The sequence below is a fragment of the Chinchilla lanigera genome, unplaced genomic scaffold (assembly GCF_000276665.1).
Source record: "Chinchilla lanigera isolate Chin_1 unplaced genomic scaffold, ChiLan1.0 scaffold00015, whole genome shotgun sequence".
Lineage (NCBI taxonomy): Eukaryota > Metazoa > Chordata > Mammalia > Rodentia > Chinchillidae > Chinchilla > Chinchilla lanigera.
Window position 1 is genome coordinate 13500825 of NW_004955416.1, and position 21332 is coordinate 13522156.

The following is a 21332-nucleotide window of genomic DNA, read 5'->3' on the forward strand; positions in this document are numbered from 1 at the left end:
CTCCCGACCCCTCGCGGCGCCGCCGCCCGCCGGCCAGCCCGCCGCTGTCGCCGGCTTCTCTAGAAAGCATCTGCTCGGAACGCACGGCGCGAAGCGTTCTCGTTAGGCCTGGGGGGCAAGGAAGGGGCACGGCGCTACCGTGTGTGCCCTGTGCTGTAAAATCCATCTTTTCTTTTTAGGCTTTGGGGTCTTTGGCATTTGAGTACTTGAATGAAGAAATATAGTAGCAAGGATGGCCAGGGCGTTTCGGAGACTGTATTGGTCTCTTGAGGAACAGAAATAGGCAAGGGAAGAACTGACATAATCTGGAGCGAGCTCTAAGATGTTGTATTGTAGTTTAGTGAAGATAGCAAGACCAAGGGGGGAAAAATACACCCATTCACAAAAGGAAGTGACATCATGGGTGGCCACACTGAAATGTAGTGAAGTTGAGGTAATGGATGGGCATAAGCACTTGTTTTAATATGTGGTTTGGCATGATTGTAAGAAAGAACATTGGGCTAGGAATTGGGGGACCTGGTGTCTAATCCAGGCTGTTACAGACTTATTTAAACTGCCTGCCTATCCCTTTCCGCAGTATAAAATAATCCTCTTTTAAGACTTCTTCCAACACTAACAACCTCAGATATCTAGAGGAAAAAACAATTTTATGCAGGTTCCCAGGCTGCGGATGTAAGTTCTCCATGTCTGAACTGTATGTACATCCTTAAATAAGACAAAGTTTTCCAACTAGAATTACTGGTTTTTAAAATGTGCAGTAGTACTGTGTTGCTTAAAAAGGAGCAAGATTTGTGACTTTAAGAGTCCTTTAAGGAATCCATAAATATGTTTGTCAATAAGAAATATACAGCTTTAGTATGTATAACAGACTCAAAAGTGAATTAAAGGTTACCATTACCAGTTGGTCATTTCTTCTAATACAGTGGCTTTCTTTTCTTTGTTACATCTTATCTTCAAAAGGAATCTTCCAGAGGTCAAAAAGAAAAGGCTTAAAATTTCATCAACATGTCGCTTGCACAGGTTGGCCACCTGTAGTAAGTTGTAAAACAGAAGAAGTGCTCCTAGTTGTATATCTCATTGTACATAAAATTCCTAAAGTTATAATTCTCTACTAAGGCAAAAGTGGAATAGGAAATGCAATAATATACATCAGATTTTTTGATAAAATAGATAACAAGGAAAAAATCTATATCTGTATGCGTTTAACATAAACTCTAGGAAAGGACCAAAGACTCTTGTTTAAAAAAAGTATTATTTTATAATGAATGACATGTTACAACTTCGAAGTAAAGGTAAAGATTAGAAAGAAAGGTATTTGAGCTCCTATTCCTAGTTATATATATTTCACTTGCATTCTCATTATTTTCATCTCTATTCTGTGAGGCATTATCCCCATTTATATCTAGTTATAACTTTGTTGATTATGTTATAAAATACTAATTGAAAAAAAGTCCTGCTTATTCAGCTTTCACATAGTTGCTCCTGATGTTAAGGCCATGCCATGAGAATTAGATTCTGGATGGCCCCAACGTATCAAACCTAAGAGGAAAAACCTGAGGAGAGATTTCAGTTCCTGCTGTAGGGAGGAGCTTCTAAGAGGCAGGGCTGTTCCTTGCCGGAATAGAAAAGGGACTTCCCTCCTGTAGAGAGGATGTTTGATCTTTGCCAGTCCCTTGTGAGGAATGTGGGTCAAGAGGATTCAGAATTTGGACAAATTGGATTCAGTTCTTGGCTGGCCTTCATACTTTGTGACGCTGGATGTATTCTATAATCTTTCTGAGTTTCAGTTTACTGTCCTATAAAATGAGCATAATTCTCACCACACCCAGAGTATGGTAGTCTCCCTTATCTGTGGTTTTACTTTCCCCAGTCCAAAAATATAGTATTGTACCATCAGATATTTTGAGAAGAAGAGAGACTGCATTCTAATAACCTATTACAGTATGTTGTTATACTGTTTATTATTGTTGTCAATGTCTTAACTGTGCCTAATCTGTAAATTTTATCGTAGTATGCATGTGCAGGAAAAAACAGTATACACAGGCTTTGGTACTAGCTATGTTTCAGGGATCTCCTGGTATGTTGGATACCCTGCAGGTAAGGGGAAACTATTATATTTGAAAGCACCAGTTAGTGATGCTTGAGGGTTCCTACATTTTTCCTTTTTAAATTTTTGCCTTACCCTTGTATCATTACACTGTTCTTAGTTACTGATATTTGTCAGTTGTCAGCTCTTGAATGGATTTTTATTTTTCCCAACATTTTATCATGAAAAATTGTAAACTTACAGAAAAGTTGAGAGGATTGTATTAAGAACTCATGGATCTAGCACCTAGATTTTATGATTAAATTTACTGTTTGCTCTCTCATGTATCTGTTTGTATGGCTGTCTCTGTTCATACAGTGGTCCATGTTATTTTAATACATTTTAAAGTAAGTTACAAACATCACTATAGTAACTTACTCCTAGACACTTCAGAATACTCATAATTAACTAGAAGTCAATTTTTATATATCCTTTTTTCTTATAAGGTAAAATTTACATAGAATGAAACATAATTATTTTAAATGTATCATTCAGTGAATTTGACTGATGCATACACTATAGTGTAATACACATACCTACCGTGGTGCAGAACAGCACCAGCATGCAGGAAGATTTCCTCGTGCCTTTTCCTGGAGGATTCCTGTGGATTCCTGTCTTCCTCCTTCTCCCACACTGTCAGATATGTTATTTTAATGTTAAATAGCAGCTGGCTGTTTCTATGCAGCATACTTTATTATGTACCCTGTTAGTAAAAAGATTTTCCACATACTAATACTGTGTATGTAAGGTCACTTTAAAATTTAGTGTACCTGTATTTTGTGTTTACTATCATATACATGATAAAATAATCCCTCAAAGAAAAAAGGGATGGCATAAGAAATATTTAATATTTTAAATTTTTATTGGCAGAATATTAACAGTACAATTAAGTCTGCGGTTTTTTTGTGTTGTTTTTTTTGTTTGTTTGTTTTTCTCTGGTACTGAGAACCGAACTCATGACCTTGCACTTGCCAGGCAGGCGCTTTGCTGCTGAGCAAAATCCCCAGCCCTAAGTCTGCGTTTTTAAAAGTCTTAACTTATAGGTGGTCATAATTTTTATCTTTTTGTTTTTTGGTACCAGGAATCGAACTCATGACCTTGCGCCTGACAGGCATGCGCTGTTTGCTGAACTATATCCCCAGCCCTATAATTTTTATCTTCTAAAGGCATTTTCTAAAATAGAAGTTCTGAGTTAGACATTTGTATTGTTGTTTGTTTATACTTATTAGTATTATCTTTGTAGGTCTCTTGTTCGCTTGGTGAGAGGAAGTTGAATTAAATACTCCATAATTGTGCTCAATCAGGCACACACAAATGGCAGTAAATCACAGTAAGCCCCAAGTGAATAAACAGAATTATCTGAATAAGGGTGCTACTGTCAATTTACATATTAAATATTAGCAAAGTTTACTTTTTAGCTAGAAGAATAAGAAACTAAAATAGAAGCTCTATTTTTTCCTTCAACCCCCAAATCATCTTGCATATCTTCTAAAATACAATCACGCTAGTTATGTTGTGCCTGTTCTAAATGATGAAAAAACAAAAACCCTCAAAACTCTGGGTTTCAGCTGAAGAGCTTTTTAAAATTTAAAAATTTATATAATTAAATGAGGTTTTGGGGGTGTCGCTCAGAAGGAGAGCATGTCCTCATCATGCCAGAGCCCTGGGTTCAAACCTTAACATGCATGCGCGTGCACACACACACACACACACACACACACACACACACACAAAACTGCTTAACTGATTAATTTAAAAACTTTATATGAGAGCTCTCAAACATTGCTAGTAGAAAGTTGATATGATCACTTTAGAAATCTGGCCTCCCTACTGAAGTTAAGCACATACCTACCTATGATATGACACCCTGTTCTAGACATATACTCAAGAAAAAATGAGTGTGTATGTCCATCAAAAACTTGCATAAGAATGCTTACACATAGCAGTTTTATTCAGCTGCTTTATTTATAATAGAAGACTGGAAGCAATCCAAATGTCCATCAGTAGGACAATGAATAAACAAATCTGTAGTATATTCATACAATGGATTATTATTTGGCAATAAAAAGGAGCATATTACTGATGCTCCCACAAAAATAAGGTTGAGTGAAAAAAGCCAGATGAGAATACATTCTGTATGAGTCACTTATATGATGTTCGAAAACAAGCCAAAATAGTCAGTGGTGGTCATTTTGCTGTGGGCATCAGGAGTTACTGGCTGGAAGGAGGCACTAGACCTGTTGTTTTTTTGTTTTTTTTTTTTTCCTTTAATTTTTTGAGACAGGGTCTCTTTACTTAATTCAGGCTGGCCTTAAATTCACTATGTGGCCAGGCCAGCCTCAACTTTGCAGTGATTCTTTTGCCTCAGCCTCCCAAGCACTGGGATTACAGGTGTGCACCACCATGCTTGACTGCACTGGAACTGTTCTGTGTCTTGATCTAGACAGTGGTTGCGTAGGTGTGTACTTGAAAATTTATCAAGCTGCACTTTTAAGATCTAATACTTTAACATTCTGTGTGATTGGATTTTACCATTTTTAGCTTTCATTCAGGTTTCTTATTTCCTTCAGTGTCCTCCATCTAGGTTGCATCTTCCTGTTTTCCCTTTTGACTATTTCAGAAACTTTGTTTAGGATTGGGGATCTAGATCAGTGGTAGAATGCTTACTTAGCATGTGAGGCGTCCTGGATTCCATCCCAGCACCACAGGAAAAGAAAAAAGAGAAGAAGGGAAAGGGAAGGGAAGAAAAACTTCATGTGCTGCTTTGGAACTTTCTCTTCAGGCTTCCTTTTAGTTCTTAATTTCAGCCTCTGTCTTATTTATCTGCATTAGAGTTTTTCTGTTCCTTTCTTACTAAATCACTGTTCATGTTTTTAATCCATCTCAACTCTCATGTCTGGAGAGCAGGCTGCATATTTTCAGGGAGTCACTTGAAATTTAAGTTCTTTATCATTTCACTATGAAGTAAGAAGTTTTCATCTTCATTACACTGGCATGAGTCCAAAGAAGTTGAGCCTTCAGTTTGACCTCACTCGGCCCTTTCCCCAGGGACCACATTCACTTTGCAAGAACTACAAAGTTGTCTCTTTTCTGTCACTGAAACTGGGAATAGATAGGTAATGTAAACTCAATACCAAGTATACCTTTTCTGGTATTCCTGTCTCAACCAGATGAGTCTGCATTCCTGGTACTTTCCCTTTGGATGCTCTAATGACTGCTATTCCTCATGATTTGGAAAATATTATTCTCTGGAGTCAGGTCTCTAAAGAGATTATATTTGCTTCTTTTGGAAAATGACTGATAGTTTTAAACTGTGTACCACTTCATGAATGAAAATATTCATTATCATTAAAAAAACTGTGCAAGTTAGTAAATATAGTAAAGATAATGGGGAAGAGTCCAGATATATTTGTTAGAGAAAGTTTTCTATTGTGGAAGAGTCTCCAGATGTTGGATCAGAATTTAGTCTCATGGGTGTAGTTACTAGTCTGCGACAACTGGCCTTCCTTCCTAATCCCTTCAAGCATTGAACTATAGACCATTATCTGTCAGTAACCAAGCACATAAAGAAATTGAAAGAAAAAGTATAGAAACTGTCTATCAAATTGATGGAGTAACTTTGTGAATCTAATAATTTTTAAAATTGAGGCTTGCATTTTTTATATCTTCTCAATTTACTTTTCTAGGAATTATTTTTATTTTATATACTGTCAATCTGCAACAAATTAAATATTTTTTTCAAAACCAAAAACTGGTCCTTCACCATACATGGCGTCCTAACTGTAGAGGACCTTAAAAGTCAGTAGTGGTCCTTGCCTAGAAAGCAGTGGATTTATACTGTAAACCACTTTCAACTTTTTAAAAAGGAGATTAATTGACTATCATGTTACAAGTACTAATTTCTACTGTGTAAAAATTTTTTATTATATAACTAATACTCATTGTAGGAAGATTAATATCCCTATATTTGGCTATAAGAAACATAAATGTGTACCTATATATGTAGGTGTATACATAATTTTTGTAACATACATAGTTTTCTGTAATCTTTTCTCCCCACTAAAGTACTCTTTCTTAAATGACTTTTCAGTGGCAATGAATATATTTTTGTAATATCATTTATAATAGCTATCTGATAACTTATGGTACACACTTATATATTTTAAATTATAACTATTTCCTGTCATACAGAGTTTAGGTTATTTCCAGTTATTAACTAAAAAAACAAGACTCAGAAATATTCATTTTGCTAATTTCTAGCTGTTTCCTTAGGACAAGTCTCCAGAAATTATATTTGAGTCAAGTAGTGTATATACATTTTAAAGCTTGGGATATATTGCTGAATTCCCTCCCAGAATTTTGATATCTTGCACACCCACAACAGAATAAAAGAACACCTGTTGTCTTACATATCCTTTGAAATACATAATTTAGTTTTTTAATCTGTCAGTTTAATAAATGCAGATAATTAAGTAAATTAATTTCTTCAGCTACAAGTTAGGATATGTATATATTTATCATATATGAAGATATACAGGAGGTAATCAAAAACATAGTGACTTTGAATTTAAAAATTTATCACAGTAAAAACACATTGTCATTAATCCTCCTGGCTTTGAACACACTTATCCTATCATTCTTACCACTTTCTGAAGTTCTGAAAGTCCTTTTTCTTGAACATCTTTGTGAGGTATAGTCAAGATTATGATAGCGGCCGGAGGTATAGCTCAGTGGCACAGCATTTTCCTGGCATCCCGAGGTCCTGAGTTTGATTCCTGGTTTAAAAAAAAAAAAAAAAAAAGAATATGGTGAATGTCACTGCTGAATGCCATCCAATGGGAAGGCTGGCTTGTAAAAACATTACAGTGTGTTCTCATCCACCTAAATTGCTAGATCTGGCACTGTATGACTTTTGACTCTTCCTCAAAGTCAAAAGGACCATGAATGGTAAGTGTTTTGAATCAGTTCAGGACATAGAGCCAGCTATAACAGTGCAACTAAAGACATGTAAAGGGATTTTCAGAGCTGCTCAAAAAGTGGCAAGAATGATGGTGTATGTTCTGGGATAAGGCTGTTTGAAGCAAGGAAGAGTATTTTGATGGGAATCAATCTGTCTTTTAATGTAACTTTTTAACTTTAAATGTATTTTTCAATCATGATATAAGTTATATGTTACATATATGTCTTGGTTACAAGTAAAAATAAATAAATATATAACACTACTGTGAGATCGATATTATCCATAAGACTTTGCTTAAATCCACCCAAGGTTACACAATTAATAAATGTCTTACTGCCTCACTATTAAGGCCAGGAGAATATAACAAATGTGATACTAGATTAGGCAAAAGGGCTGAAGAAGTGTTTGGCAGTAAGACAATTTTGTGTGTGTGTGTGTGTGTGTGTGTACATGTACATATATAATGGTACTTAGAAATAACTGCGAAGCTGACAATCTTAGATTAGAACATATTATAGCAGATTTATAGTTTCTCTAGTCTGTGTCTCTTTGAAAGCTCTTTGATGCAGGGAAAATACATATATATATATATATATTTTTTATTTATGCCTTTAGAGAAGTCAAAGAACCACTAAAGTCAATTCTGAATTAATAGTATGGTATTGACTTAAGTATAGGTTCCAAAACCTCTTTGTATAAACATCAGGTAAGGTAGTCTTGAGAGTTACTGGTTCAGTAGAGCCTAGAAGTTTACTGATAAGAATGACTACCAACCTGTGCAGACTTTGCCAGTTCACTACATTCCTGATCCTGACAACAGTTTCCTGTGTTTCACTGCTATTCTCTTAGGTAATCTTAAAATAGAGATAGTAAGTGAATTTTGTTTGGTTTTTTGGTTTTTTGGTTTTTTTCCTGTACCAGCAATCAAACTCATGAACTTGCGCTTGCCAGGCAGGCGCTGTAGCGCTGAGCTAAATCCCCAGCCCCATGAATTTTTCGAATACATCTTTTTCTTGCCTAGGAAAGAATTTACTACATTGAAGTTAATTTTAAAAAACAGGAGGAATAAAATAACCTAATGACCTGTGAGCTCAAGCCTTCAGAACAACATCCTCCAGATTTCTGAGGCAGCCCTGTGATGTACAGAAACAGAACTGGGCCAAGGTTTAAAAGACAAGTACCTCATTCCACCACTGTCTTGGTTTGCTAGATTGGGCTTTCTGTTTTGTTTTTTCACAACCTCTTTGTAAAATAGGGAGGGTAATAATTATTTTTCTCTTTCCCTTTTTTCCTAGGGATCAAATGTTAATGAACTGTTGGCTAATTAAGTACAATACCTAAGAGTTACCTCCTAGGAGCACTAACCTCCCTTATTTATGCAATGTAGGGTGCCTAGTAAGATCTCAGTAAATGTTTGCCTAGCTTGGTGGGTGTGTTTCGCAGATGTTTCCTTGAAGTTCTATGGCGATGAGTTTGGCGGATAGTGGTGGTGCACGCCTGAAATCTCAGCATGTGAGAGACTGAGGCAGGAGGACCCCCTCAAGTTCAAGGCCAGCTTAAACTACTTAGTGAGACCCTGTCTCAGAAAACAAAAACAGAAAAGAAAAAACAAGTTTGGCTGTAGGCTCTAGGACTTGTAGGGACTTCCCACTGTAAGTTTCCCAACTGTAATGGGTCATTTCTAGAGGTTCCACATAGCATCAACATTTGGGGCCAAGACAAACTTGACCACATTGGCATACAAATGGGTGTATAAATGCCTCTCTTTTTCTATTTGATCACTAACACTTAAGCTCTGCCCAGATCTGACCCTAGTCAATAAGGTGACTAATAGAGCTGTTGAGCTTGCAAAGAGGGTCAGTGGTAGCAGCAAGGCTGCCTCCGTGGGGACTTCAAGATTTTTGATAACATAGTTATTTCTGAGTTTCTATTGCAATATGTGTCTGAGAGTTCTTATAAGTGATAGGTTCAGTAGTGGTTAGCACATATAAAAATAAGTTTCACAGAAGATTTAAAAATTTTAAGTAGACAAAATAAATTCAGATTTAGATCACTGTTTCCTTTTCTGACACTGAAATAGAACCTTTATACTGATGACATCTTTAATTTTGGAGGAAATGCATAAAGGGAGCAGTATTACAAATTCTCAGCTAATTTGTTGAGTTCACATATACTGAATGAATTGAAAATGAATTTCCTCTAGACCTGACTTTCAAAATGAGATCAACTACTTTAAAACAAGATAAATATTTTCTTCACTGGACTACTACATGAAATTAAGTCAGTAATTTTAAAACTATTTAGATCTTATAAATGAGAAATTTTTGTTGATTGATTCTAATGTAAAGTTGTGGCTTTCAGACCTTTTTTATTTACCATAACCTACAGTAAGAAATAAATATGCATTGCCATCCCAGCACATGTACATGAACACAACACATACACACACATAATTGAGAATGCATCCATATAGTATGGTTTTGCGATAAACAAAACTTTCTGGAGTATGTATGTGTGTGAGAGAGAGTAAGAGAGAGAGACAGACAGACATAAGAGAGACAGACAGACAGACAGACACACACACACACACACACACACACACTAGGGATTGATGCCAGAGCCCACTTACCTCATACTAGGCAAACTCCCTGCCACTGTGCTATATTCCCGCCTTTTTTTTTTTTTTCTTGGGAAAAAAAAAGACAATGTCTAGCTTAGTTGCCCAAACTGGCCTCAAAACTTGTAATCCTCCTGCCTCAGCCTGCAGAGAAGCTCATATTATACCTACCTCCTGATATTTTTATATTTCATGTAAAATGGGGTTGCAACCCATTAAATCAACTTTTTCTACCTACAGTTTGAAAAACAGTGGTTTGGGATATTAGGCCAAATGGAAATTAATCTCTGTGAGTTGTGTTTTCATAGAACAGCTGTTAGATTTTTGAGATGCTGTTTTGCTAAGAGTCCTGAAATTTTTATTCTGATTTAGCTATAGTCTTACATGAATATAATGTTGTATTAGATCACTTAAACCTAAATTTCGTCTCAGAAAGCTAAATAACTAGGCGTGGTAGTGCATGCCTCTAATCCCAGCACTTAGGAGGCTGAAGCAGGAGGATTGTGGTGAGTTCAAGGCCAGCCTGAGCTATATAGCGAGCCCCTGTCTTTAAAAAAAAGGCTAGACAGGTGAAATATTTCTACCCTGATCGTCTAATGAAACTGCAAATTCATCCACAACTATATTAAAGCTACTATAGTTTAATATATAAGCCGTCTTAAACACCACACATTATTACCTAGTACTACATAATGTCTCCTGGCTGGTAGTTTGAGGGTCTGGGTTTTTCTTGAGTTTGTGGGACTGAACTGAAAGTATTAGGCCATCTGTGACTGAGGATGAGGGGCTTTTGTTATGTTCAGAAAACTTACTGATCTCAAAAGCAGGTTTGTGGTGCTCTCCGAAGTGGATATCCACTTGGGAGATTATCACATTTCCAATAATTTCTGTATTTCCTTTTTAATGACTTTGTGTTCAATGAAGAAGATACTTCCTTGGTACTGTGAGATATAGTAGTATCATCAATGACAGAGAATCCAGCATTGATGATAAGAAGGCATTCTTTAGTTTCTCAGAAGCATACATTTCTGAAAAGTTGAAACAGTTACGGCTTTATACCTCACATCTGGCCAGTGGCCTCATACAAAATAAGTACATTTCTATTAGAAAATAGTCACCTTGTACTAAATGGAAATATTGTAGAACAAAAGAAATAATATTAGGTTCACTTTTGTGAATATTCCAGGTATTCAGGAACTCTGATTGTTACTGCTGTTGTTTACTGGCCCTGTTTTGTAACTATCCAGGTGGGGTGGAGGGAGGACAGAATTTTTAATAAAAATGAAATGAAATATGATGCTTTCCATTATTTATTTTTAATAAGCTCCTTATCTGGGACAAAGATTTATTTAACTACAAGAGATGGAGTAACCCAGAACAAATGTGTTCCTTGTTTTTATATTGTTGTAAAAACAAATTACAAAAGTAGTGTAGTTTAAGAAGGAAAGTAGTGGTTAGAGAGGCTTACTGAAGTGAAATGGAGAATATGGTGATTGAAGACTCCTTTGTACCACTACACCTGCCTCTCAGTCATTACCCTTGCAGATGGCTTGTGAACCCTTGATCTCCCCTTTTCACTTGGTATACCAGCTCCCTCCAGGCTTTGCTGCTTGTCTGTTTTATACCCCACAGGATAACTCACAGTCTCTTACTTACTTTGCTATGTGCCTCTACAAACCCCTTCACTGCTCATTTCTAAGATCTGCGTTCCCCGCTTTGCACGAACACACAGACTAGAACTACTGCAGGGTTAAGTTTGCCTTGGTTCTAAATGCTGCCGGTGAATCCTTTCATTGTCCAGGATCAGTTCCTTGCATGGCCTCCTCTGAAGTTCGTAAATGCTTTTCTCACTCTCTTCCAACTACTTTGCCCTAATTTTTAGCAAATTACTTTTTCATACTTCATAGAGAAAACATGCCAACAGGTTTGACCTACAGCTGTCTTTGCTTATAAATAAAAATCCTCTTCTGCCCTCATCCCTCATCTTTGTCTGCTTTTCCTCTTTCCTTTGGCTATTGTGGGACATATTTTTGCCGTCTACCTGGAGACTGTAAGGTGTAGTGGAAGAGCTTTGTGGGTGAATGAGGCCATTTCTGCCCTTTAGCATCTGAATGACCCTGGGCAAATTATCTCATCCTTTAGTCTCTGTGAATTTATTAAGAAAATTTAGACAGTAATGCCTTCCTTTCAGGATCAGTTCAAGGATTTGAACATTAAGACCTGGGAGTTTAACTGAAGATCTGAAGAACGTTGTTTTTCCTCTTTACCCCTTTCATATCCTCCTTACTAAAGTCTGTCTACCCTTGCTTGACCTCACCCTTTTCCTTCCTCCATGCAGCCGTCAACAGATACTTTTTGAAGGCTTGCTGTGTTCCAGGTACTCAGTAATAGGTGGTAGGAGTAAAAAAGGGCCCTACACAAAATCTTTGTTCTCATTTAAGTCATCAGCCTCTTGCCCTAGACTAGCTCCTTCTGCTCTGACTGGGAATAATCTCATCTTGTAGGCACTGCTGTCTCTCTGCTTCATAAACAACTAGTCTTACTGGGCTTTTTCACTCTCCACAGGCCGCCATGACCTAAAATCTGAAGAATATATTTCAAGCCTTTTTGCCTTTGTGGAATTTAATACTGCATTTTAAAATTTCTCTTCTCTTGGCCTCCCTCACATTTCTTTTCTTGAAAGTTTCTTCCGTTTCTCTGATGATGCCTCTGCAGTTCTTTGACTTCAGCCACTGTTTTTCAGAATATCTTCCAAACATCTGTTTTAGACCCAGAACAGTGAGCTTTATATCCATATATTGATTTACCTCCAAGATAGCTTCATCTAGCTATCTTTGTCCCTCATTGTCAAAACTTATCTAGCTACCATAAGCTACCCAGGAATTCCTATCTTAATAATAAGATTTCTATTCAGCTAATCACCCTGCAAAAAACAAAGACCTTGACTTATCCTAGGTATTCCTTTTTTTTTTAACCTTCCACATCTTATTGATCTTCTGATGACCTATTTATGTATGGGCTGTACCAGTGATGGTGAACCTTTTAGAGCTTCAGTTGTTTTTTTTTTTTTTTGGTTTTTCTCCGGTACCGGGAACCAAACTCACGACCTTGCGCTTGCCAGGCAGGCGCTTTTTCCGCTGAGCTAAATCCCCAGCCCCTTAGAGCTTCAGTTGTACAAGCAGCTTGCTGCAGCACATGTACCATAGGTTCATCAACTGGGCTATACAAATAGAGGCCTGGTGGCAGTTCTGACTGAGAAAAGTAAAATAAGATCTGATCATCACTCACCTCAGGGCAATGTAAGGACCCTAAACTCAAAAGAACCTGAGGCATATTTATACTGTAAACAGAATGTAATTTCAGCAGAACAGTGTAAGATTAAATTATCAATTTGAATTTTATTGGTGTCATAGTTGTATCTCTATGTAATATATAGATTATATTTTGGTTTTATAGTGCATGGTTCTTCATTGCATAAGAAGTTTATACTTATTGTTACATTTGTACATAATTCAGACTAATAATGGCAAAATTTTATGACAGCTGGAGGGCTAGCTGTAAGATTCTGTTCCCTTTTAAAAATGATTAATCAAGCCAGGCGTGGTGGTGCACACCTGTAATCCCAGCTCTTGGGAGGGTGAGGCAGGCATATTGCCACAAGTTCGAAGCCAGCCTGGACTACATAGTGAGTTCAGCGGCAGCCTGAACTATACAGCAAGACCCTATCTCAAAAAAAAGATTAATCAAACTATAACAATTTAAGAGACCTCAACAATCTAAAATAAATTCTTGACAGTGAGGGAATCTAGAAAAAAGGATGTAAGAAGATAACAATGTATATATTTAGTTAGAGAAGAAAAGATACAAGAGCTAAGATAGTGATCTTCAAATATTGAAGGACTCTTATATGAAAGGAAAAAAAAAAGAATAGGAATTATGGAGGAGCAAAGAGCATACACTTTAGAGCCAGGGAGGTATTGGTTCAAATTAAACTCCACCACTCATTAGTTGCAACCTGGCACAAGTTACTTACTCTTCACCAGCCTCTATTTGCCCTTCTCTAAAATGGAAGTAGTACTACTTACCTCACAAGGTTATTGAGAGAATCTGCTTGGAAGTACCTAACACCTAGAAGCTGTAAATAGCTTAGTTCCTTTCTTTCTTTGATATATGGATAAAACTAGAGTCAAAAGATAGAAATGCAGTGGGAACTGATTTAAAGGAGACTTGTCATAAGGAATAGCAAATAAGAGAAAGTTAGAGCACTTATTTTTGAGAGTTTGGGTGCCATTAATCACATAGTAACCCCTATGCTTATAGGTTTTATTAGCCTTTTTACAGATTTAAGAATAAACTGAATTTTAGAGAGATTTTAAGTTTCTTCCCCCAAGGTTGCCCAATTATAGCAATTGACAAACTGTAAACCTAGCTCCAGAACCTGTGCTCTAGCCTAAACCATTGTAGCACATTGCCTATTTTGTCACTGGGAATACAAGTTTATTCATCCATTTATTGCACAGCTATTTATTGAGTATCTATACTCCAGGCACTGTTTTAGGAGCAGGGCTTATAAGTACAGAACACAGCAAAGAACCTGCTTTCAAGTGATGCTAAATGCTAAGGAGAAAAAGAAATACTAGTTGAGAGAGGATGGGAAGTGCTAGCAGGGACAGATGGTGTACATAGGGATGGTATTTCTGTCATGTAGAGTGTTCGGGGATGCCCTTCTAACCAGATGGCCTTTCAGTAGAGACCACCAAAGACAGTAACACTACGTCCTGAATGAGCCTCCTTTATATTTTGTTCTGCTGCTTCCCAACATCAGACAATTTTGAAGTTTTTTATGAAAGATTACATGATAATACCTTCTGAAATACAAGATTTAGGATGACTTCCAGTGTTATTATTTTAATGAGGTTGAGAAAATTAAAATACATTAATCTTCGACCAACTAAACTTGCTCAGAGTTACAGAGCAAGTTAATGAAAACACTACAGTAAAATTCATTATTCTCTTTACTCACTTTCATGGTGTTATGGTATGTGTCTAGATGTCCCCCCAAAGCCTCATGCAGTCAGTTGGGGCTTTTTCAGAGATGGCTAAATCTCGAGTGTGATTGATTCATGGTGCAATGCTAGGATTAAGGGTAGGTGGTTACTAAATCAGTCTGTTTGGCAGCCACCCTAATTTGGCACCACCCTAATTCCGGTATCCTGGATACAGTACAAAGGACAGAAAGAGGCTTGTCTTGTCTCTTGCTTGCTTGATTTTGCTGTCTTCTGCCTGCCATGAACTGTTTCTCTTCTGTGATACCTGTGTGCCAAGCCATCTTGCCTTGGAGCCAGCTGATAAGGGACTAAAACCTCTATAAACTGTGAGCCAAATAAACCTTTCCTCCTTTAACTTTGAGTGTCAGCTATTTTGTCTTAGCAATGAGAAAAGAAACTAAGACACATGGGATAAGGGAGGAAGTGAAGAAAATACAGAATTCACACTAACAATTTTGACAATTAGATAGAAATTCTGATGTAATTTGGAAGATTAAAAATTTACAGAAGAAAAGCTTAAATTTAGAATGAACTATTTGCAATGAACTATTTCTTTGCTTGTAATTTTTTCTTTTTTAGTTTTGATAAAACATCTTAATAACCATTTTAAGTATACAGTTTAGTAATACTAAGTATATTTAACATTACTTCATGATCATCTCCACCATCCCTCTCTAGAATGTTTTTTATCTCCCAAACTCATTCAGTACTATCTTTTCATTCCCTAACTGCTAGCCCTGACAACCATCATTCTACCTTCTGTCTCTATGAATTTGTTCCCTCAAGATACCTCACATAAGTGGAATAACACAGTGTAACGTCCTCTTGTGACTGGTTTAGTTCACCTAATATAATACCTGCAAAGTTCATCCATGTTGTAGTATGTGTCAGAATTTTCTTCCTTTTTAAAGAAAGTTGTATTCCATTTTTCATGTATACACACACTTACTCCTTTTTCAGGACTCAATAACACTCAGTAACATTACGTGCGTGGATATGCATGTTATCTACGCATACACTGCATTTTGTTTATTCATCCATCCACTGATGGACACCTAGGTCTTTTTTCATCTTTTGGCTATTGTGAATTATTCTGTTACAAAGATAAATATGTAACTATTTCTTCGAGGTCTTGCCTTTAGTTTTGGGTAATATATAGCCATAGGTGGAATTGCTGGTTTATATGGTAACTCTGCACAGCTATTTATTGAGGAAATTTTGAGGAAATATCACTCTTGTGTCATAGAGACTGCACCTTCTTACATTCCCACCAGCAGTGTGCTTGTTATTTTCTGTTTTACTGATAGTAGCCATCCTTAACAAATGTGAGGTGTTAAGTCATAGTTTTGATTGCATTTCCTTTGAGTAGTGACATTGAGCATCATTTCATTTTTTAATTGACCATTTGTATGTCTTTGTTTATTTAAGTCCTTTGCCTAGTTTTTAATCCAGTTGTTTAATTGTTGACCTGTATGAGTTATCTGTCTGTTGTTCATGTTAGCTTCTTACTGTGGGGCCATCAGGGTGTTATCAGATTTATAGACTAGAACAAGAGAGGAAGTGACTGAAAGATGAAAAGATAAGGCTGAAGACAAACCTCACAAGTCTGTCCAGGCCTGACCTTAAGTGAGGCAATTAGGTATGGTTGGAAAAAAGAAAACAAGATGTGTTCAGAAAATGCCTATGAGTGATTAAATCAGTTGTGTATATAACAGGGTGGTCAAGATCACTTGGTGGTCATCTTAATATAACAAAAACAGGCAGTATGGTATAATTTTGTTCTATGACCAGAATTACTCAAGATTTGGGAGGATAAATTTCCTCCCTGAGACATAAACCGAAAGGTGCAGTGTCTGAGAAAATTATCCAAAAGGTGCTACCTTTTCTGGTCACTTATATTCCAGGAGCCATCTTATCCTCTCCTTGGAGGATAGGTTTTGAAGCCATTACAATTAGCTCATTGTGCTTTTTTTCTGTTTTATTGATTACATTGAACCATCAAAAATTGATGTCACCTTCCTAACAGGTACTCACCATTGTCTGCTGCTATCATGTGGCATAGTTTGGTATTTTCTTCTTGCTCTTTACTTTCTGTTACTAAATATTTGTTTAGCAATCTTGTCAGCATCATTTGCCATCAGTTTTTTTTAAATTTTGGTTTTGTTTTGTTTTTTATTGTATTGAAACTTTTTGAAAGACAAACTATCTTTTTTTCTATACCAAGGATTGAACCCAGGGCCTTGGCACTGAGCTGTATCCGCAGCCCTTTTTATTTTTTGAGACAGAATCTCACTAAATCACTAAAAGCCTAAGCTGGGCTCAAACTTACGATCCTCCTGCCTCAGCCTCCCAGAGTGTTGAAATTACATGTAATCCCATGCTCACCTTAAATTTTATTCTTAAAAAGAGATAAATTTCAATGGGATGCGCTTAACCTATGGTCCTAAATTCTTAAAATATTATTAATACTGTTGCAGGTTAAATTTTTGAAGCATTTGGTGGATTACCATGTTTGTGCATTGATTGTTTTTTGCCTTTGTCTAACACAAGTCTAAGGCCCATGTCCCTGTTTTCAGAGGCATAAATATATAGAATATTTCTTTCTTCAGTTTTCCTCCCATTTCTTTTTTCTTTCAAGGGTCTTTTAGTGTTTTATGTTATGCCTTACATTGTCCAAAGCCCTTCTGTATGGTACTTTATCCGCATATGTGTGAAAGTTTTTTTCCTCAATGATTAAAAATAGGTTGTAAGCAGTGACCTTAAAAATAAGAAAGGCCAGGTTAAACAGTATGCAGGGACCTTAAGTAATAAGCAGCATCAGTGTTACATAAAATAGTTAAATAAAAGCCAGACTTTGAAAAAACATAATTAGAAAACAAAAGCAATGCTTAGAGACAAAAGGAAAGAAATGATATTTAAACATAAAATATATTTCAGAGTCAGTTTATTAAAAACATAAATTCCAGAAGACAGGGCAAATAGTTCAGGGTTATCAGAAGTATAATAAAAATTTCTAAACCTTAAAAGAAAACCTAAGATTTTACATTCAAACACATATTTTTGTTAAAGTCTTAACAAAATTGTATGTTTCCATTCAGAATTGAGGCAAGCACTACACTATTAGCTTTTCAAGGTTTACAGTGTTGAGATTTTGGTTGAATTAGTTATATCTATGGATTAGAAGGGAAAGAATTGATAGAATATTGAGGCTTTTAATCCATGAATGTGGTTTACTACTTTATTTAGGCCTTCTTATGCATTTTTAAAATTGTTTTACACTTTTCTGTACATCTGTTTTTGGATGTATTTGTAGATATCTTGTAGTTACAGGTGTTATATGTGTTTTAATTATGTTTTATTTTGTTATTCTTTAAAGTGTATATAAAAGAGAAATGACCTAGACAAGGCATTTCTGAACAAAAAGAATAAGGTGGTAGAACTTGTCCTATCAGAAATTAAAACAACTGTTCAAATAGTAATTAATGGTAAATTAAGATAGCATTGCACAGAGTGGTGGAGATTAACTAGAAGAGAAACTAGTCAAAAACTAGTCCACACATATGTGGAACCCATGGTAGGTGAAAAGGGTGGTATTATGGATGGGTGGACAGGTGTATTACTCAACTTTCCCATTGCTGTACTCAACACCCACAATGTAAGAGAAAAGAAGTTTAATTTGGCTCATGGTTTCAGAAGATACATGATTGGCTGGCTCCAAGGCAGGATCATTATGGCAGAAGAGTGGAAAAGAAAAGCTCCTCAGTTCATGGTGGCCTGGAACCACAGCAGGGGAACAGTGCCAGAGAAGAAGAAGGCAGAGACCAGACATAGACCCCCAGACACACCCACAAAGTGTGCTCCATCAATCCCCTGGAAGAATCCCAAAGCCAATCAAGTTGACACTCCTTAACCATCATGGGAGGACTATTTTTACATAATAATTTGCATGATTAGTTGTCCATATGGGCTAAATAGTCATATTAGTTAACTATCAGTGTTTATATAAAATGAAATCCCTATGTCATACTATATAAAAATCATTTCTATGTAGATAAAAGTGAATAGTTTTTAGGGCATATGGCAGAACATCATTATGTTTTGGGAGTAGGAAAGAATTTCATGACAAGAACACAGAAATGATTAGCCATGAAAGGAAAGATTGATAACTTTGAGTACATTAAAATCAAGTGCTTTGGGGCTGGGGATTTAGCTCAGCAGCACAGCGCCTTCCTGGCAAGTGCAAGGTCGTGAGTTCGATTCCCGGTACTGGAAAAAAACCAAAAAAAGAAAATCAAGTGCTTCTGTTCAATAAAAAATTCTATAAGGAAACTGAAAAACCACAGACTGGGAGGGGGTAGAGAACACTTGCTACACAGAGAACCAACAACACTTTCCTGTACATAGTGACTCATTTAGAAAAAGACAAATAGCCCAATTTTTTTAAAAAAGGTAAAAGTATATAAGCAGCCATTTTATAGAAGAAACATATAATGCCTATAAATATATAAAAACATGCTCAACTTCATTAATAATCAGAAATGCAAATTAAGGTCACTATGAGATTGCCAAAATTAAGAGGTTGCCAGTATCATATGATGATGAGGGTGTGGGTCAAGAGCAACTCTTGAAACACCACTGAAAGAATAGGTATTAAAGAACAATTTAAATTCATGTTGTGAAGTTGAATTCTGCATAGTTTCTGAGTGTGCAACTCTAAACCATTGTACATCTAGAGAAACATATACATGTGTACCCAAAAATGTGTATAGTAATGTTCACACCAGCACAATTCATAATGGCAAAAGATTAGAAATAACCTAAGTCCTTTGATGGAGGATAGAAAATTAAATTATGGTACACTGATATAACAGGATACTAGACAGCATGAGAAATGAATACAGGTACACATTGGTTGCTTTTAATGTAGTTAATTCAGCTAACTTTGAGATGTTCAGTATTTAAAAAATAATATAACAAAATATATTTAAAAAAAAAAACAACTGAATTCCTGTTGTTTGACAGACACTATTCTGGGAATGCTAAGGATGGAACAGTGAAAATGATGGAAAAGTTTTCTGCCCTCATGAAGCTTACATTTTAATTTAGAGGGAAGTATATAGTATACATAAGGAAGCAAGGAAAGTAATGTGTAATTTATTGTAGCCATGAGAGCACTGGGGACAGATGAAGCAAGGAAATAGGGTAGCATATGCTGTAATACTGTGTGAGTATGTGTACACATGATCAAGGAAGCCTTTTTGAAATGTGGCAAGGAAGTCATACAAGTACCTGAAGGAGAAGTGGAATATATTGGGCATGTTCAAGGAAGAGCAAAAAGGCCAGTGAGGCTAATACAGAATTCCCTCAGTGGGAGAGAAGCAGAAAGGAATTCAGGGAGGGTGACGAACCTATGCCGTATGTGCTGCAGTAGTTTGTGTGTAACATTGAAAGCTCTGAAAGGTTTGCCATCACTGATGCAGGGCCTTAAGGGTTTAGTAATGAGTTTAGAATTTTTAAAGTGTGGAGAATTTTGAGCAGGGGAATAACATGATCTGAGGGACTGAAGAGTTGATTGTTGGGGCAAAGTTGGAGTTGGCTTTTTTGGGTGGTACAAAGGGCCCAGTTAGGAGACCTTTGAGGAAGTTTAGGTATTGGATGATAGTGGAGTAAATAGGAACAGGAAAGGACAGCTGTGGATGTGGAGAGTATTTGGGGGCTACAGTTGAAAGACTTAGTTTTAGGTGAGGTATGTCTATGATTGAGAAGATTAAATCAGTGATATTCAGGTTTCTGGAAAGAACAGTTGAGTGGATAGTAATGCTGTTTACTAATACATGGAATCCTAAAGGACAAGCAGGTTAGGCCACAAGATCAAGATTTTGTTTTACAAATCTTAAATTTGAGATACCTTTGAGACATGTAAATGCGAAGCTAAGAAGAAAGGACTGGAGTTTGGGAATAAAAATATGAGACCCTTAAACATGCAGATGGCATTTAAAACCATGGAATTATATCTCTGCATGGTGGCACATGCCTGAAATCCCAACACTGTGGGACACTGAGGCAGGAGAATGACAAATTCAAGCCTGGCCTGGGCAATTTAGCAGCTTAGTGAAACTTTGTCTCAAAACAAAAAATAAGTGAAAAAGGGGTTGGGGATGTTGAAGGCCCAGTGTGTGAAGGCCCTGCCTTCAGAGGGTAAAAATCAAACAAACAAAGAAACAGGAAAACCCATGGAATTGGGTGAGATCACCAAGGGAGTAAGTGCAGATAAGGAGGAGAAATTGAGCAGTGAGGGGGAGCTCAGGAGGAGGAAAATAAGACAGGGCAGAATCTAATCTATCTGGGCAGTGAATCTGCTGGAATGCAAAGGAAGGAAATGTTGCAGTGGACATACTGTGTAACAGGGAAATATATATGTGATAGAAATTATAGATATACCAGTTTAATAAATTGCAAATAAGTAGTGAGAAAACAACCTTGTAGAGAAATGCAAAAATGATATGAATAGGCAGTTCACTGGAGGGCAAATCCTGATGGCCAATAAACCTATGAAAGGATGCTTAACCTCACCATTAATCTGGGGAATGCAAATTTGAAAGAGTAATAACATCTGATGCT

General features: G+C 36.6%; 1 protein-coding gene across 2 annotated transcripts in view; it reads left to right on the plus strand.

Annotated features, from left to right (window-relative positions):
* The first annotated feature begins 307 nt into the window (after positions 1-307).
* The window catches only part of LOC102003763 (hepatoma-derived growth factor-related protein 3), a 59964-nt gene continuing 38939 nt past the window's right edge, over positions 308-21332 (plus strand). Inside the window, exon 1 of one of the 2 annotated variants that reach the window (XM_013512568.1) lies at positions 308-433. In XM_013512568.1, the coding sequence (XP_013368022.1) occupies positions 323-433 (111 nt within the window). In that variant the 5' untranslated portion in view covers positions 308-322. Of the gene's footprint in view, positions 434-2043; positions 2098-21332 lie in introns of those variants that run through there. The other variant, XM_005381466.2, reaches the window with a different exon arrangement.